The 14093-nt window shown below is 23.1% G+C and overlaps 5 protein-coding genes across 5 annotated transcripts; 4 read left to right on the top strand and 1 right to left on the bottom strand. All coding sequences in view use genetic code 6, as the record gives it.

Annotated features, from left to right (window-relative positions):
• Positions 1-134: 134 nt before the first annotated feature.
• On the top strand, positions 135-2675 carry TTHERM_00188970 (hypothetical protein; the record flags this gene model as incomplete). The annotated part of the gene is made up of 1 exon (XM_001016573.2): positions 135-2675. Exon 1 carries the CDS (start codon positions 189-191, stop codon positions 2673-2675), a length of 2487 nt encoding a protein of 828 aa, XP_001016573.1. The 5' UTR covers positions 135-188.
• A 510-nt stretch (positions 2676-3185) lies between these two features.
• TTHERM_00188960 (HCaRG protein) lies at positions 3186-3818 on the bottom strand (the record flags this gene model as incomplete). Its single annotated transcript, XM_001016572.3, has 1 exon — positions 3186-3818. The coding sequence occupies one exon, from the start codon at positions 3816-3818 to the stop codon at positions 3186-3188; it is 633 nt and encodes a 210-aa protein (XP_001016572.2).
• Positions 3819-4605: 787 nt separating this feature from the next.
• On the top strand, positions 4606-6078 carry TTHERM_00188950 (hypothetical protein; the record flags this gene model as incomplete). Its single annotated transcript, XM_001016571.1, has 1 exon — positions 4606-6078. One exon carries the CDS (start codon positions 4606-4608, stop codon positions 6076-6078), a length of 1473 nt encoding a protein of 490 aa, XP_001016571.1.
• A 288-nt stretch (positions 6079-6366) lies between these two features.
• TTHERM_00188940 (hypothetical protein) lies at positions 6367-9731 on the top strand (the record flags this gene model as incomplete). The annotated part of the gene is made up of 4 exons (XM_001016570.2): positions 6367-8738; positions 8800-8909; positions 8961-9305; positions 9370-9731. Exons 1-4 carry the CDS (start codon positions 6415-6417, stop codon positions 9729-9731), a joined length of 3141 nt encoding a protein of 1046 aa, XP_001016570.2. The 5' UTR covers positions 6367-6414.
• A 1256-nt stretch (positions 9732-10987) lies between these two features.
• On the top strand, positions 10988-13602 carry TTHERM_00188930 (phosphoinositide-dependent kinase; the record flags this gene model as incomplete). Its single annotated transcript, XM_001016569.3, has 10 exons — positions 10988-11312; positions 11436-11575; positions 11785-11947; positions 12137-12237; positions 12326-12519; positions 12603-12786; positions 12843-12924; positions 12987-13294; positions 13375-13467; positions 13522-13602. The coding sequence occupies 10 exons, from the start codon at positions 10988-10990 to the stop codon at positions 13600-13602; spliced, it is 1671 nt and encodes a 556-aa protein (XP_001016569.3).
• Between the last annotated feature and the right edge of the window lie 491 nt (positions 13603-14093).

The raw sequence follows: 14093 nt of genomic DNA, 5'->3' as shown, positions 1-14093 counted from the left end.
ATCTGTCATACTTTTTTATTAGATGCAATTTAGCCGTTGGTTTCTAATTTTTACTTTTAGAAATTAAAATTTTCAATTTATTTGTTTGCTGAAAATTTATTAAAATTTTATATAAAAATAGATTCTACATTTGTATTTAATTAAACTTGCGTTAAAATTAGAAACAAAAAAAGCACTCATACTTTTTAATGAACGATCCATTAATAAAAAATTCAAGTGGGAGCTATAATAAAGTTTCTTCTGACCTAAAGCATTCCTTTCAGATGCCTTCACAGTCTCAGATTTAAAAATATTTACAATACAAAGAAAAAGAAATTCAATAATTCTAGCTAACTGAATCACCATAAAATTAAAAACAATAAAGGATTAACGAAGATAAAAATGGAATTGATGATTCATTTGAATATAGAAGCTTGATGCCTAGTTAGGATTTCTTTTTTTCAAATAGCAAAAAAAGCACTGAAATGAAAGATAAGTCAAAGGTTTCAATAGATTAATAAAATTCCTCTCTGTTTAACAATTTACAAGATCAATAGCTCAGTGATCTTAAAGCAAAATACAAAGTGAATACAAATGAATTCACAGCTGGATAAAATCACATAAATAATGATAAAAATGAAATTCAAGAGCATTAGTTTTCAGCAAATAAAAATAGAAACACTGAAAAAGTGTATGATACATATATCGATGGAAATAATTATTATTCTACAGCTAACTAAAATAATCCGTTTTATCTCAATGAAAAATCTGCGTATTAAGAATCAAGCTAAGATCCTACTTTATCTTCTGCTGGAGTAGATTACTATTTTAAGAATGGTATTATCAAAAAAGAAAATATCGACGATCATTCTTTAAAATAAAATCATCCCACCTTCTTGACAAATACACCTACAAAAGATAGTTCCAGATTTTTAAGATCAAATTCTGACTACTAACGTTCTTATTCCAATAATTTGATAGACGATGAAAACAGATATCTTAAAAATAGGTCTTCGTCTTATTCTAAATATAACTTTAGTGGAACAAAAAACATTTCTTTGCATCAAAGCAAAGTAAATGATCAAACTAATAATTACAATAATAATGAATTCTTAAATGCTAATGCTGTTCCTATTTAATAATAAGCTAGTTTTAGAAATCTTACAGATTTTTATAGTGTATAGCTACCAGAAAATAATTATCCACATTCTATAGCAAATAGTCTTACTTATTCTGCTTCATAAGAAAAAAAATATCCTCACTTTAATTATAGCTCCAAATCTCATTATAATCTTAATAATAAAGATCAGATCAATAATATTGCTCAGAGTTAGTTTTAGAGATAACCTTTTTCTTTTGAATATAAATAAGGTGATAACTTAACAAATAGTGTTGCTTTAAAATAACTGGACATATAGAAAGATTCATCTAACTTATTAAATGAAATGAAAGTAAAATAATAGAATCATGAAAAAAAGCTTTAAGATATTTTAAGAGATTCTTATGATCTACACCATAAACAAACAGAAGAGTATTATCTTAAGAAGTAACAAAAGGATTTTGAAATATAAAAATAGTACTAAGAACTACAAAAATTTGGGTAATCAACTTCCCACTTCAATTAAAATTCACATTATGATCCAATTCCAGACATAAGTGAAATTAAAGACTTGAATCACTCAAATATGTCAGGATTTATGAATAGAGATTCTTATGACCCATACACTCCAAATTCTTCAGCTTACAAAAACCAGCTCAAAAATATGCAAAAGCAGCATTAATCTGAGCACCCTAGTTTTTTGAAAAGCAGCTTTGTCAAAGAGAATAATTATAATTCATTGCATGAAAACTAGTAGAGTGGGCATAAATAATTTAACATCAAAGGCCATAATAGTTATATTTTAGAGGTAGACGATTCCTTTTAAACTAAAAATAATTAAACGTATTAGTAAAAAGAAAATGAAAAATAATTAGAAGAGATATATAGCTTAAAAAAATAGTTAAAAGATGACGAAACAGAAAGATTAAACTAGAAAAGAATCCAACAAGAATAGTAAAAAAGGATAGAATTTTTGGAAAAAGAAATTTCAAACTTAAATCTTAAACTAAAAGAAGCTCTTTAAGCAAAAGATCTAAGCAAAAGGAGCAATTACAATAGTAATGGTTATATTAATAGCAATAATATAAGCGATAACAATTCTTCAAAAACTACACCCCATAGTTAACCAGGCATGAGATCCTCGAAATCAGAATCTAAACCTAATAATAACCCTCTTAAAATAGTAAATAACTTTGAATTAAACTCTCCTCATAACTTAGGCAGCGGAATGACTTTTAACTCAGAATAAAAATTTAGATTTAAAGTGATTGAGCTCCTTTAAGTTGAAAATGACGAGGAAATTTTATAAAAAATAAAACACTTAGTGCAATATAAAAAATAAAACGAAAGCTTTACAAAATGTGTTGTAGATACAATGGAGCAATTAGCTCCAGAAGGATATTTTAAGAACAAAAAGCCTACAATAGCTCAATCTTGGAAATATATGAAACATATTATGCAGTAATATATTAATTTAACCCTAGAAAAGAAGAAACTTAAATAGCTGGCTAAATAATTAAGTGAAGTTATAGCAAAGGGCTTAGATGCTGATAGCTAAGATCTGTAGAATTCAATTAGAAATATATTAATATTATGATAAAATATTATTAAAATAAAATTTAACTTGTATATATAAATATTCATTTTTCATATATTTTATACTATAAATCTATCATCATTCATTAATGAACATAAAATTTATAAAAAAAAGTAAACCAATTCCTGAAAAGTCTTGTTGAGATCTTTTAATAGAATTGAATTTTATTTTTATTTAATTTAATTTAACTTTTATTTTAATAAGATAAAATAAAATTTTTTGAAAATATATTTTATTAAAAAATAAAAAAAATTGAATTAATAAATTTATCATATTTTTGTTATTCTTTTTAAAAAAATAAATGAGAAATATCTTTTTGAGATTGATCTTATCAAATTTACGGATGATTTGTTAATCCAAAACCTAAAAAAGTGGTTATTAGTAAAAGAAATAAATTAAAAAGATACTGTTACTATTAAAACTCTTTACAAGTGTTATTTATGAACTTACAAATAAATATTTTATATTGATTTTTATGGCTATTTTCAAATTAAGATTTTCATTAATATTTCATTCTTAAGCTTTGAAATGTTTTAAATCAGTAGCTTATTCTATATTTCTTACAGCAGAAGAAAGTTTATGTACTAATTCAGTAAGTTGTTCAATAGAGCATTTAAAATTAATAGGACTGATTTAATTTTCAGAATTTAAAGTTGAGAGGGAAATGTGGTAATTATCTTTATTTAAGTGCTTAATATATTTAGTGGATAATACATATTCTTATTTCCAATCAACGTCAACTAATTTATTGAAATTGATGCTAGAGTCAAAGAAATTGCTTCTTTCGTTATCTTTATCGGATATAAATTCAATGAATTAAGAATATCTTTGTTAGAATTTAGAAATCATGTCATCTGAAAATCCTACTTCTTTAAGTACTATCTCAATTTCTAATTCAACTAAATTCTTTCTATTAAATTCCGCTATTGTTAATATTAAAACATTAAATGTTTCGTTAACAGTATCTCTTTCTTCATCTGATTAAGCTGCACTTTGCAATTGATTAATTACTTTCAAATTATTTTCTTCTTCAAGTAAATTTAAGAAGCAAGACTTAAGCATTTTGTCATATATTGACAAAAAAAATGAATTTTAAGTCAAATTTACTAGCAAATCTACTAAATGTGGTGATACTTTATTCATTACTCGATATTTGTTAATTAAATTTAGTAGTTGAACCTATTTTTTACTAAAATTCTAAAGGTTTTAAAGTTGTTAAATATTATTAATTTGTTTATTAATTATATTTAGTGTTTGGTAGGTACGTATACTTCTTGCTAATAAATTATATCATATGGTTGCTTAATCTATAAAATATAAAATATTATCAAAAATTTTTTAAATAAAATTAATATTTTTATTATATTTCTTGAATGAACAATTGGATAGCACTTATTAAAAATTCTAAATAAAGTCAAAACTTCCAAAAAAAAAAATTAATTTTATTTAACAAATTATATCAAAAAAATTAAATAGTGAAATATTATCATAACATTAAAAATAAAATTAATATTTTATATTAAACTCAAGAAAGTAAAAATTTAAATCCACAAAAATTAAATTGATTTTTATTTATTTTTTTATAATTCTAAACAAATAAATTAAATTTGAATCTAAGTAGAATAATTAATTTATTTCTGTATTTATTTTTCTCATTTATGGATTATGTTAATATCTCATTTTAATATTAATATTTTTTAATTTATTTTTATTTTTTGTTATATCAATAAAGATTTATAAAAACTTATAACTTATATTAAAGTTGCTATCAAAAGAGAACCAATTTATTCATTTCTTTATTCCCGCTTAATTTTTTATATATTTGATCAGAAAATACTAAACAAGATTTGATTAAAAAGTAAGTTTATGTTAGTTATATTAATATAATTGATATATAAATCATAAAAATAAACTTTAATTAAATAAAGCAATGAGCAAAAGAGCATCAAGATAGGCTAGCAAGCTAGAAGAAAAAACAGAAACTAAGACTTTTGAAGAGGAAATACCTGAAGAGAATCCTACTAAAAAGTAATTTAACTCTAAAGAAAAAACGACAACAACAACAAAAACTTAGAAAGTTGGAAAAGAAAGCGCTAAAGAACCAGTCAAGATGAGCCTTGCAGAATTAAAAAATCTGAAAAACCTTAGAAGCAAATAAGAGCATATATTAATGAACATTGAAAACTAAAACATTGAAAATCATGTTTAGACTTTACTTGAAAAGTTTGATCCTCCATATTGTGCAAACTGCAAAAAGAGAAGGGCAGATAGAGTCTGTATTAATAAAGCCTGTGGATAAGAGAATTACATGTAAGTTATTTGCGGTAAATGCCACTTAGATGAACACTAAAAGACTGTTAATAAATCAGAAATTGATATTGAGGAATATTTTATCAAGTTATCCAAATTTATTAATGAACAAAAGTATGATAATAAAAAAAACCGTGATTAAAGAATAGACTTAGACAATCTTGATACTATCTTCGATGAGTTGGATAATTTCAGGCAAAAGTTAACTTCTTTAAGAGCAAAGATAGAGAGCGAGATAGAGTCCTACATTAGTCCTTAGGAAATGCAAAGTTTACTTCAAAACTGTATTACGAAAGCTCTTAGTCTATGCGAATACGATAATATTCAAGAATAGCTTGTTAATATCAAGAAAAGCATTATTTTTGAGAAAAATAAATTCATATGGAATGATGCGAGTTAGAAATTTTTAACTTTTTCTAAAATTTTTAATGATTTAGATAAGTTTAAAAATTAAACTAACAAAAAGATATCTTAATCTTTTATTGGTGGATATGATATTTACTTAGATGAATTAGTAGTCAAAAATTCAAATATATCTGGTGGATTTGGTGGATTTGGAGCATTTGGTCTTAATTAATCATAATATGAAGCAAAGGCAAATAAAGATGGTGAAATAGTAGTAACAGGCATAAATGGTAGCAGTTAATTTTATATTGATTACAACCTAGATAGATTAAAGAAGTACAAACTTAGATTTAGGTTTAATTGCTAACCTTAAAACTACATTATGGTTGGTGTTATGCAAAAATCTCTGGTGCACTCCAACTGGGTGTATAATATTCCTAATCAATATTTCTGTAAAAGATTTTTAAGTAATGCTCCAAACTAAGAATGCTCTAAGCTTATATAAGGTATTGATTTGAGTAACAGTGTTTAAAAGGATAAGTAGATAGAAATGAGAATAGATATTGAAAATAATTACGTAGATTTTTATGATTATCCAGACATTAAAAATATAAATGCCAGTCTTGATTCAAACAGATTTGCCGATGGAGACTATATTATTGCTTTTGCATTTTACTAAAGTTAATCTATAGTAATTGAAAGCTTCCAAGAATTATTCTCTCTTGATGATATTAAAACTATAAATTGATTTTTTAAAACATTTAAATGCTTTTTAAAGATTTAAGAATTGTTTATTGTTGTTTATATCTTAAATATATTTTATGATTTGCTTTCATTAATATTTGTTATTTTTAATCCATTTATTTTAATTAAATTTTCTTTAATTATTTAATTATTTATTTGTGACTGTTAAAATAAAAAGCATACATACATACATGCATATATATACAATTTCAAATTTGATATTTAAATAGCTTTTGATAAATCATAAATCTATAATTTTTAAGATATATAAATAGATAAATAAATAAATAACAACAATTTACATCAATTTAGTATTTATTAAATTTCAATTTTCTTTCAAATGAACAGAAATCACATGCAAGTTTTAGCACCACTAACTTCATAAAGAAGTTACAGAGATATTAGATAAAGATAAAATGGGCTATAATAAATAATAAATAGCTCGAATAATTCTAGTTTTTTAAATAACAGTACTGCGCATACTAGGAATAATAGTGGGTAGTCTTCTAATTTGACTTCCAATAATGTAAATCATATTTAAATGTCTAATAGCATCCACCAAATATCTCATAAACCCCAGCCAAACACGTAAACTGATAGAAGGAGAAATAACAGCTCGTCTTATTAGGTACCTAATTAGGAGTTCAGTAGTACTGAAGGTTAAAACAATAAAATTTAAGTTTGTCAATAAAACATTCCTTTTAATTAAGATATGAACCAAAAATTGCATTCTATTAAAAGAAACTAATCAACTGAGTAAATAGACGCAAAGTAGTATTTGTAAAAAAGCATACATCAGAATGCTGATCATTATGGAAAATAAACGAGCCATTAAAGAGTGAACAGTGAATGCGAGTCAGAGTAAAATAAAGAAAACATTTCATTTTGTGTTAATTCTGTCCAAAGCAATACACAAAGAAACTATAGTTATGAAACATCCTTTAATTCTAAAACAATTCAGCCAGAAAAAAGCTATTTTATGCCATTGAAGCAATAGTAACAAATGTAAAAATAAATTAGAAGAAATACAAACATGAGTACAGACTTTTCTAATCACAATAATAGTTAGCGTTAAACCACTAATAGTTAAAATAATAGTGGTTCTTACAATTAAAATCTGAATTCCTACAATAGTAATTAAATGAATTAAGCTAAAAAGAATAGTGATGGATTAGGAAAGCTGCTAGCAAGTTAACTTAATGATTTATCATTAAATAATAACATAATTGAAAGCTACATTGAAAAAGTTTTTCAAAAGGATCTTTCATTGTAGAGTGAATAAGGAGGCTTTTAACCAAATTAAGGACACACTAAAGAAACAGAGTAATCTTTTAATAAGCTAAATTTGTAAAGTGAACATTCTGAGGCATAAAAGTCATTAAATTAGTCTAACTATAACTCTGATTAATCAATTTAAGATAAAAGAACTTAATAACAATCTCAGATTTAAAGCTAATTGCAATCATAAATTTTATATGAATAAGCTCTATAATAAAAATTAAAACTATTACCATAGAGCAAAGAAAACAAAAACACCTCCTCCTTTACTCAAATCCCTAAGCCTTTTAATAAATTTTAAGAGCACCCAGCTTACAACTAGGTATAACTAAAAAATTTAAATAAATATTTATTTGGAGATAACTAGGATGTAACTCAAATCACAAAATAAGAGAGTAATTAAATTAATAAATAGTAAGAACTAAATGCTTAAAAGTTGATCAATAGTAAAGAATTAATATAAAAAACTCTGCAAAGCGATGGTTCAAATGATGATATTGAGTAAAGTTCCTTATTATGTTAATAAGAAAAAGAAATCATAAGCTAACATAAGCATTCAAAACAAAATGAAAACTAAAAAGACCTTGAATATGGCAGTTATAATTCCATAAATTAAATACAAAATAACAGCAGTGTTTATAATTAAAATATTTAAAATCAAGCTTAGCAAGAGCTTAAAATTGAAAATTAGAATTTGTAGAATAAAATGTAAGAGCTTGAATAAAAACAATCCTAACTTTAATAAACTCTCATTTAAAAGGTCATGCAAATAAATTGTATGGAAAACCAAATTAATTAATTAGAAAAAGATAAAAAATTAATGTAACAATCGCTAGATTAAATTCAATAGCAGCTAAATGATGAAATGAAAAAGTAGCAAGAGTTCAAACTAGCTAACGAGTCTTTATAGGAAATTAATTAGAAATAAATAAAAACTTAATAAGACTTAAATTTATAAATTTAATAATTAAACTTTCAAATATTTTAGTTGGAGTAATAGATATATGATGTTAATGTAAATGCTAAAGAAAAAGAGAAGGCTTTAGAACATTAAAAAAATGAATAAATTTTACTCTTGAAAGACAAATTTGAGAAAGATTTTGAATAGCTAAATGAACAGCATTCAAAACTTGTTTAACTTTAAAATATTTGCATGAATTAAAAAGAAACTCTTTCTAATGAGAACCAGTTCCTTCATTCCTAATTAGAACAAAAATAGAGTGAAATTTAACAATATTAAACAAAAATATCTGCATAAGAAATGGAGATCAAAAATTTAGAATAAAAGTACTTCCAAAGTAACAGCAGCAATCATTAAATTTAATTCATAGAGTAGTAATTAGCGGATGCTGAAAATGAACTTAATAATTAGAATAAAAAATTTAAGTAATATTTACAAATTCTAAAACCATTTGTTTAATTATTATATTAATTAATATAATAAAAGCATGGTAGTTTTAAATATTTCCACTGTACTTGAACTCATTCAATAGAAGATTCAGAATTATTAAACAACAATAAAAATGACCGATAGATCCATTAATTTTTAAAATTTGAGTAAATCATTTACATCTGCTTTTAATTTATCTTATTTTATTTAATTTTTAGGTGAATAGCTAATGAGTTAAGTTAAATTTGGAATTAACTAAATGGCCCTACTTATATAGCCAATCATTTAAGAAATAAAAGAATAAAGCTAGGTTTAAAGAACTTTTAGACAAAATACTTCCTTCAAAAATTTATAAGATATATAACAAACTTCTCAATCGATCTAAGTTGCAGAGGATAAAAAAGATTAAATTTAATGTAATAAAAAAATTGAAGTTCAAAATCCTAATGGTATCTAAGATATTGATCATATAGAAAATAAAACTAAGGAATAAATTGACTTAAAAAATGTTTAAACTGCCTAGTTTGGAGAATAAAGTTTGATGACCTCTCAAAACTAAAGAGGTAATAAATTTTTAAAAATTTTATTTCAAATTAATTTATTTTTTTACTAAAAATATAAATTTAGAATTAGTTGAAAAACAATAAAAATAAGAGATAGCAATAAATGATTAAGATCAAAACTAAAATGGATTTAAAGTATAAAATTGCAACTCAATCAGCTAGCTGATAAATAACTAAACAATATCTATACAGGAATATATAATTCCTTAATCTGATACATAAATTTAAATTTAAAACATAAAAAATAGAATATATTAAAGATAACAAAGGAGAAAATAAAATGAATCTAGTTATAGTTCAAATCGCTCTTTTTCATACAATTCTAATTAGAGTAACAATTTCTTCACAGTTGGAAGATAAAATTTGAGCTTTTAAGATGATAATAATTCATCTCCATATTAAGATCAACATTAATCTTAAATTTGATTCTGAGAGCATATACTTATAGATATATATTCATTAAAAATAATTTATTATAGTTTAAATAAAATAAAAATTGCTCTTCTTTTAATTTATTAATTTTTATAGTCTGTCTAATTTATTTATTAGATGCACTCTCAAATTAAATAAAAAGTAACCTAACAAAAATGCTTTTAGCTAATTTTTTTAAAGCAATATGCTAATCATAATTTAGATATTTTAACTTTTTTTCCAATTTATTTTTATAAATTATAACGTTTATGCTTTCACGTGCAATTTTTTTGTAAATATTACTCTTGTCTCTTTTAAAAATAAGTGAATTTCCATAAAATAAAAAACTCTCCAGATGAAAATATTGAATGTTTTGATTTATTTAACTTTTATTTATTTATCCTTATATGAAATCTTAAGAAATATCTCATTAATCGTGAATGATATACATTTTTTCTCTTTTTGTGCAAAAATTAACTATTTTTTTGCTAAGTTGAAAATTAATATTTTAGTTAAAGAAGTATTTAGCTAGTATCAATAAAATTAAGTAGAATTATATAAATAATTCATAAGTCAAAGCTTAAAATTTAAAGAATTGATGTGTAAATAAAAAAGCACTAAATGAAAAAGGAATAAATAAAAAATAAAGTTTTGGTTTTATGGCTTTCAAAGACAAATATGAAAATATATATTGAATTTGAACAAAATTAATAATCGAGATAGTATTTCTAATTATAATAATGAGATGAATTATGATAAAAGTAACTTGAATTTTATTTTAAAAATAAGGGGTTTATAAAAAATATAATTAAAAATTAAGTTAAACAAATATCTTAAAATAATTAATTTATAAAATATTTTAAAAAGTAAGTTTATATTTAATACTTTATGCAAATAATAAGTCAGTCAGTTAATGAATAAATTCATATTAAATTAAATTTTTCCAATCAAAACAAAAATCTGAAAAATTATTCCATTATAATTTAATAAATATAATTTTTTTGGCATAATGCTTGCTGTAGGTATGTATAATCAATCTTTCAAGTTGGTTTTATAGTTTTTAATATTTTCATTTTTTTATTGATAAAAAATAATTAAATTTTTTAAGTGATTTATTTATGGTTGCAGAATAAGTGTTTTTATTAAATAATGAGTTTTATTTATATCGTAGTACAATAAAATAGATATCGCCAATAGATGAATGAATATAAATGCATGAATAATGTATTTTATTTAATACAGAGATGAGAAATAAAGAATGAATCAATAAAATGATAGCCAAGCAGATTCATGAAATCGAATTTGCTTAAATTAAATTGTTTATTTAAATTCATTAAAGCAATACTAATAAGTTTTATTCATTTAATGATGATTTGTAGATCTTTACTTTAAGTGTGCGTGAAAAAAAGCAGGAATTCTCTATCAAAATGAATTAAGGGATTAGAAGTAATTATAAAAACTTAACTTTATATTTAAAATCAATATTTTTTGATACTCTAAATTTCCAAAAGGAAGTAAACGTTATTGCAAAGTAGAAACCAAAAGAATAAAAAAAAGCGACTAATTAACTAATTTTAACCTTAGCAAACATGGTTGGTAAGCTGCTATTTTAAGAAATTAATTATTTTCAAATAATAAAAATCTAGGTTTATATCTATCGAGGCCTTTTGCCATCTCTTAAAATTCTTGTTTAATTTTTTTTATTTTACAAAAACATAGATAAAAAGCTATCAATGGAAGATTTTGATATTATCTAAGTTTTAGGTAGGGGATCGTTTGGTGAAGTTATATTAGCTAAAAACAAATCCAACAATGAATTTTGTGCAATTAAAATTCTTGAGAAGTCATATTTAGCAAGGGTATTTAAATTCTTTTTTATTTCTTTTTAGCAAACTGGAGTTTTATCGTTTTTTTTGCTAAATGAGACCTCTCATTAATTGTAAAAAAAGCTTAAAACATAAGGATTTAACATAAAATTAGGATATAGTTTGTTTAAAGTTGTATTAAATAGCTTAGATAAATTATTAATATAAAATAATTTTTATGAACATTTTCTATTTTAAAATAGGAAAAGAAGCAATACTAAGTTTTCATTGAAAAGGAAGTACTCACACATATCCGTTTTGATGGTATCATTTAGCTCTTAGGAAGTTTTAAAGATAATTAATTCTTATATTTCGTGTTGGAGTATTGTGAAGGAGGAGAGTTTTCCAGTTATCTTTAGCATAATTGTAATTTTTTATCATAAATCAATCAGCAGCAGTTTGTTTGTTTCGATAGTTACTTAAAGCTTGAGTTTATATAAATATGAATAATTTATATAAATAAAACAATAAAACTTTAAAAATAGATATAAAAATAAAAAAAATGAAGCAAAATTAATATAATTATTGTTAAATTATTTTAAACAAAATAAAAAGTCAAGTTCTTAAACTAAGATACAATCAAATTTTATGCTGCAGAAATTGTTTATATACTCGAAAATTTGCACAAAAATGGAATTATTCATAGAGATTTAAAGGTAAACAAATATATATTATTATTTTTTCAAAATAAGATTTAAGTTTTGAGATTTTCATTCATAATTTCTTTTAATAAATTTAATATAGCCTGAAAATTTGATGCTCACCAAAGATAACCATCTCAAAATTATTGATTTCGGAACTTGTGGTTTTGATAGAAGAATTCCAGAAGATCTCTTTTAAAAGATTAACAATATCAAGAAGAAATTCCCTTAGGAAACTGATCCAATGGATGATGAAGACTCAAGAACCCGTTCTTCAACTTTTGTAGGAACAGCAGAGTAATAAAAATTAAATTAAATTTAAATTTATTTGCTATTTTTAATAATAATTAAACATAACTTATCTTCCTAATATAATTAAGATATGTCTCTCCAGAGCTTTTAGAGGGTGAAATTTGCACTTCTTCTGCTGATTTGTGGGCTTTAGGTTGCATTATATATAGAATGTTTGTAGGAAATACTCCTTTCGTTGACGTTAATGATGCTACGAATAATGAATTCAAAGTTTTTAATAAAGTTAAAGCTTGCCAATATTATATTCCTGATGTAAAAATTAATTTTACAAAACAATCAAATTTAAGAAATATGAATTTAAATTATAGAGTGTACCTCCTGAAGCAGCCGATTTAATTAAAAATCTTCTTAAAAGAAACCCATTTGAAAGAATTGGAGGAGGAGAACCTGGTAAAAAAAATTGTTAATTTCATTTCATGACTTAATCAAAATATAATAAATTATAAAATTAGGAGTTAATGACATAAACACCCTTAAAAAGCATCCTTTCTTTAAAGGGATAAATTGGCTTACATTGTCAAAATAAGCAGCTCCTAAAAGAGAAATTTGCAAATAATAAACAGATAACGAAGATGATGATATTAATGATTTCGCTCCTTCAAGTCCCCAAACTCCTGTAAATACTACTTCTATGAGACCACTTATTACTGGAAGAGTGCTTAAAAAAGTAGCTTGGCTTATTTACAAACCAAGATAATTAATTTTACAAGAAGAGCCTCCTAAATTGGTCTATTATGATCCTATGACAAATGTAAAAAAGGTAAAATTTCAAATTTAAATCTTTTTTGAGTAAGTAAGTAAGTAAGTTGGTAACTTTAACTTGAATTTTAAAACAAATAGGGAGAAATACCTCTATCAAAGAATGTAAAAATAGAATTATAGGACAAGTCAAGATTTACTATAGTTGGTCCAAAGAAAAAATATTTCTTTAAAGTAAATTTTAATAGGTTTTAGTGTTTTAAAATAGCATTTCATATTTTCTAACAGGAACTCGACCACCCTGCAAATATTTGGGTAGAAAAAGTCTCAAAATTAATAAAAGATAAATTTGAAGATTTAAAACTTTGAAGAAACTAACATATAGCATATATACATACATACATAAAAACAAGCAAGTAATCAAAATAGAATAGTTAGATTAAAAAAGATTCATTCACCAATGCATGCATGACTGACTGATTGAAAGCACATTTAAGCAATATATAAACAACAAATAAAAAATAATAAATAAATAAATAAATTATAAATAAGTAAATATAATAATAGAATAATAGAATGAAGGTATTGATTGAATATATCAAATTTTTAAAAATAAAATCAATAATTTGTTTTAAAGATAAGTGTAAGTTTATAATATTTTTCATTCTATCTAAATTATTTATCTTTTTCTCCTTTTTTTTCATTTCTTTTGTATATATTTTATAGATAGCAATTGTATTCATATTTACTGCAAAAAATAAACAACAAATTATCACATAAAATATTATTAAAAATAAAATAAAAAAATTAATTTTTGAAAATTTTAAATCAAATTAAATTATTTCTTGATACAAATGTAT

Source organism: Tetrahymena thermophila (assembly GCF_000189635.1).
Source record: "Tetrahymena thermophila SB210 genomic scaffold scf_8254638, whole genome shotgun sequence".
Lineage (NCBI taxonomy): Eukaryota > Ciliophora > Oligohymenophorea > Hymenostomatida > Tetrahymenidae > Tetrahymena > Tetrahymena thermophila.
The sequence above is the reverse complement of the archived record's forward strand: the minus strand, read 5'-3'. Positions and strand labels throughout refer to the sequence as shown.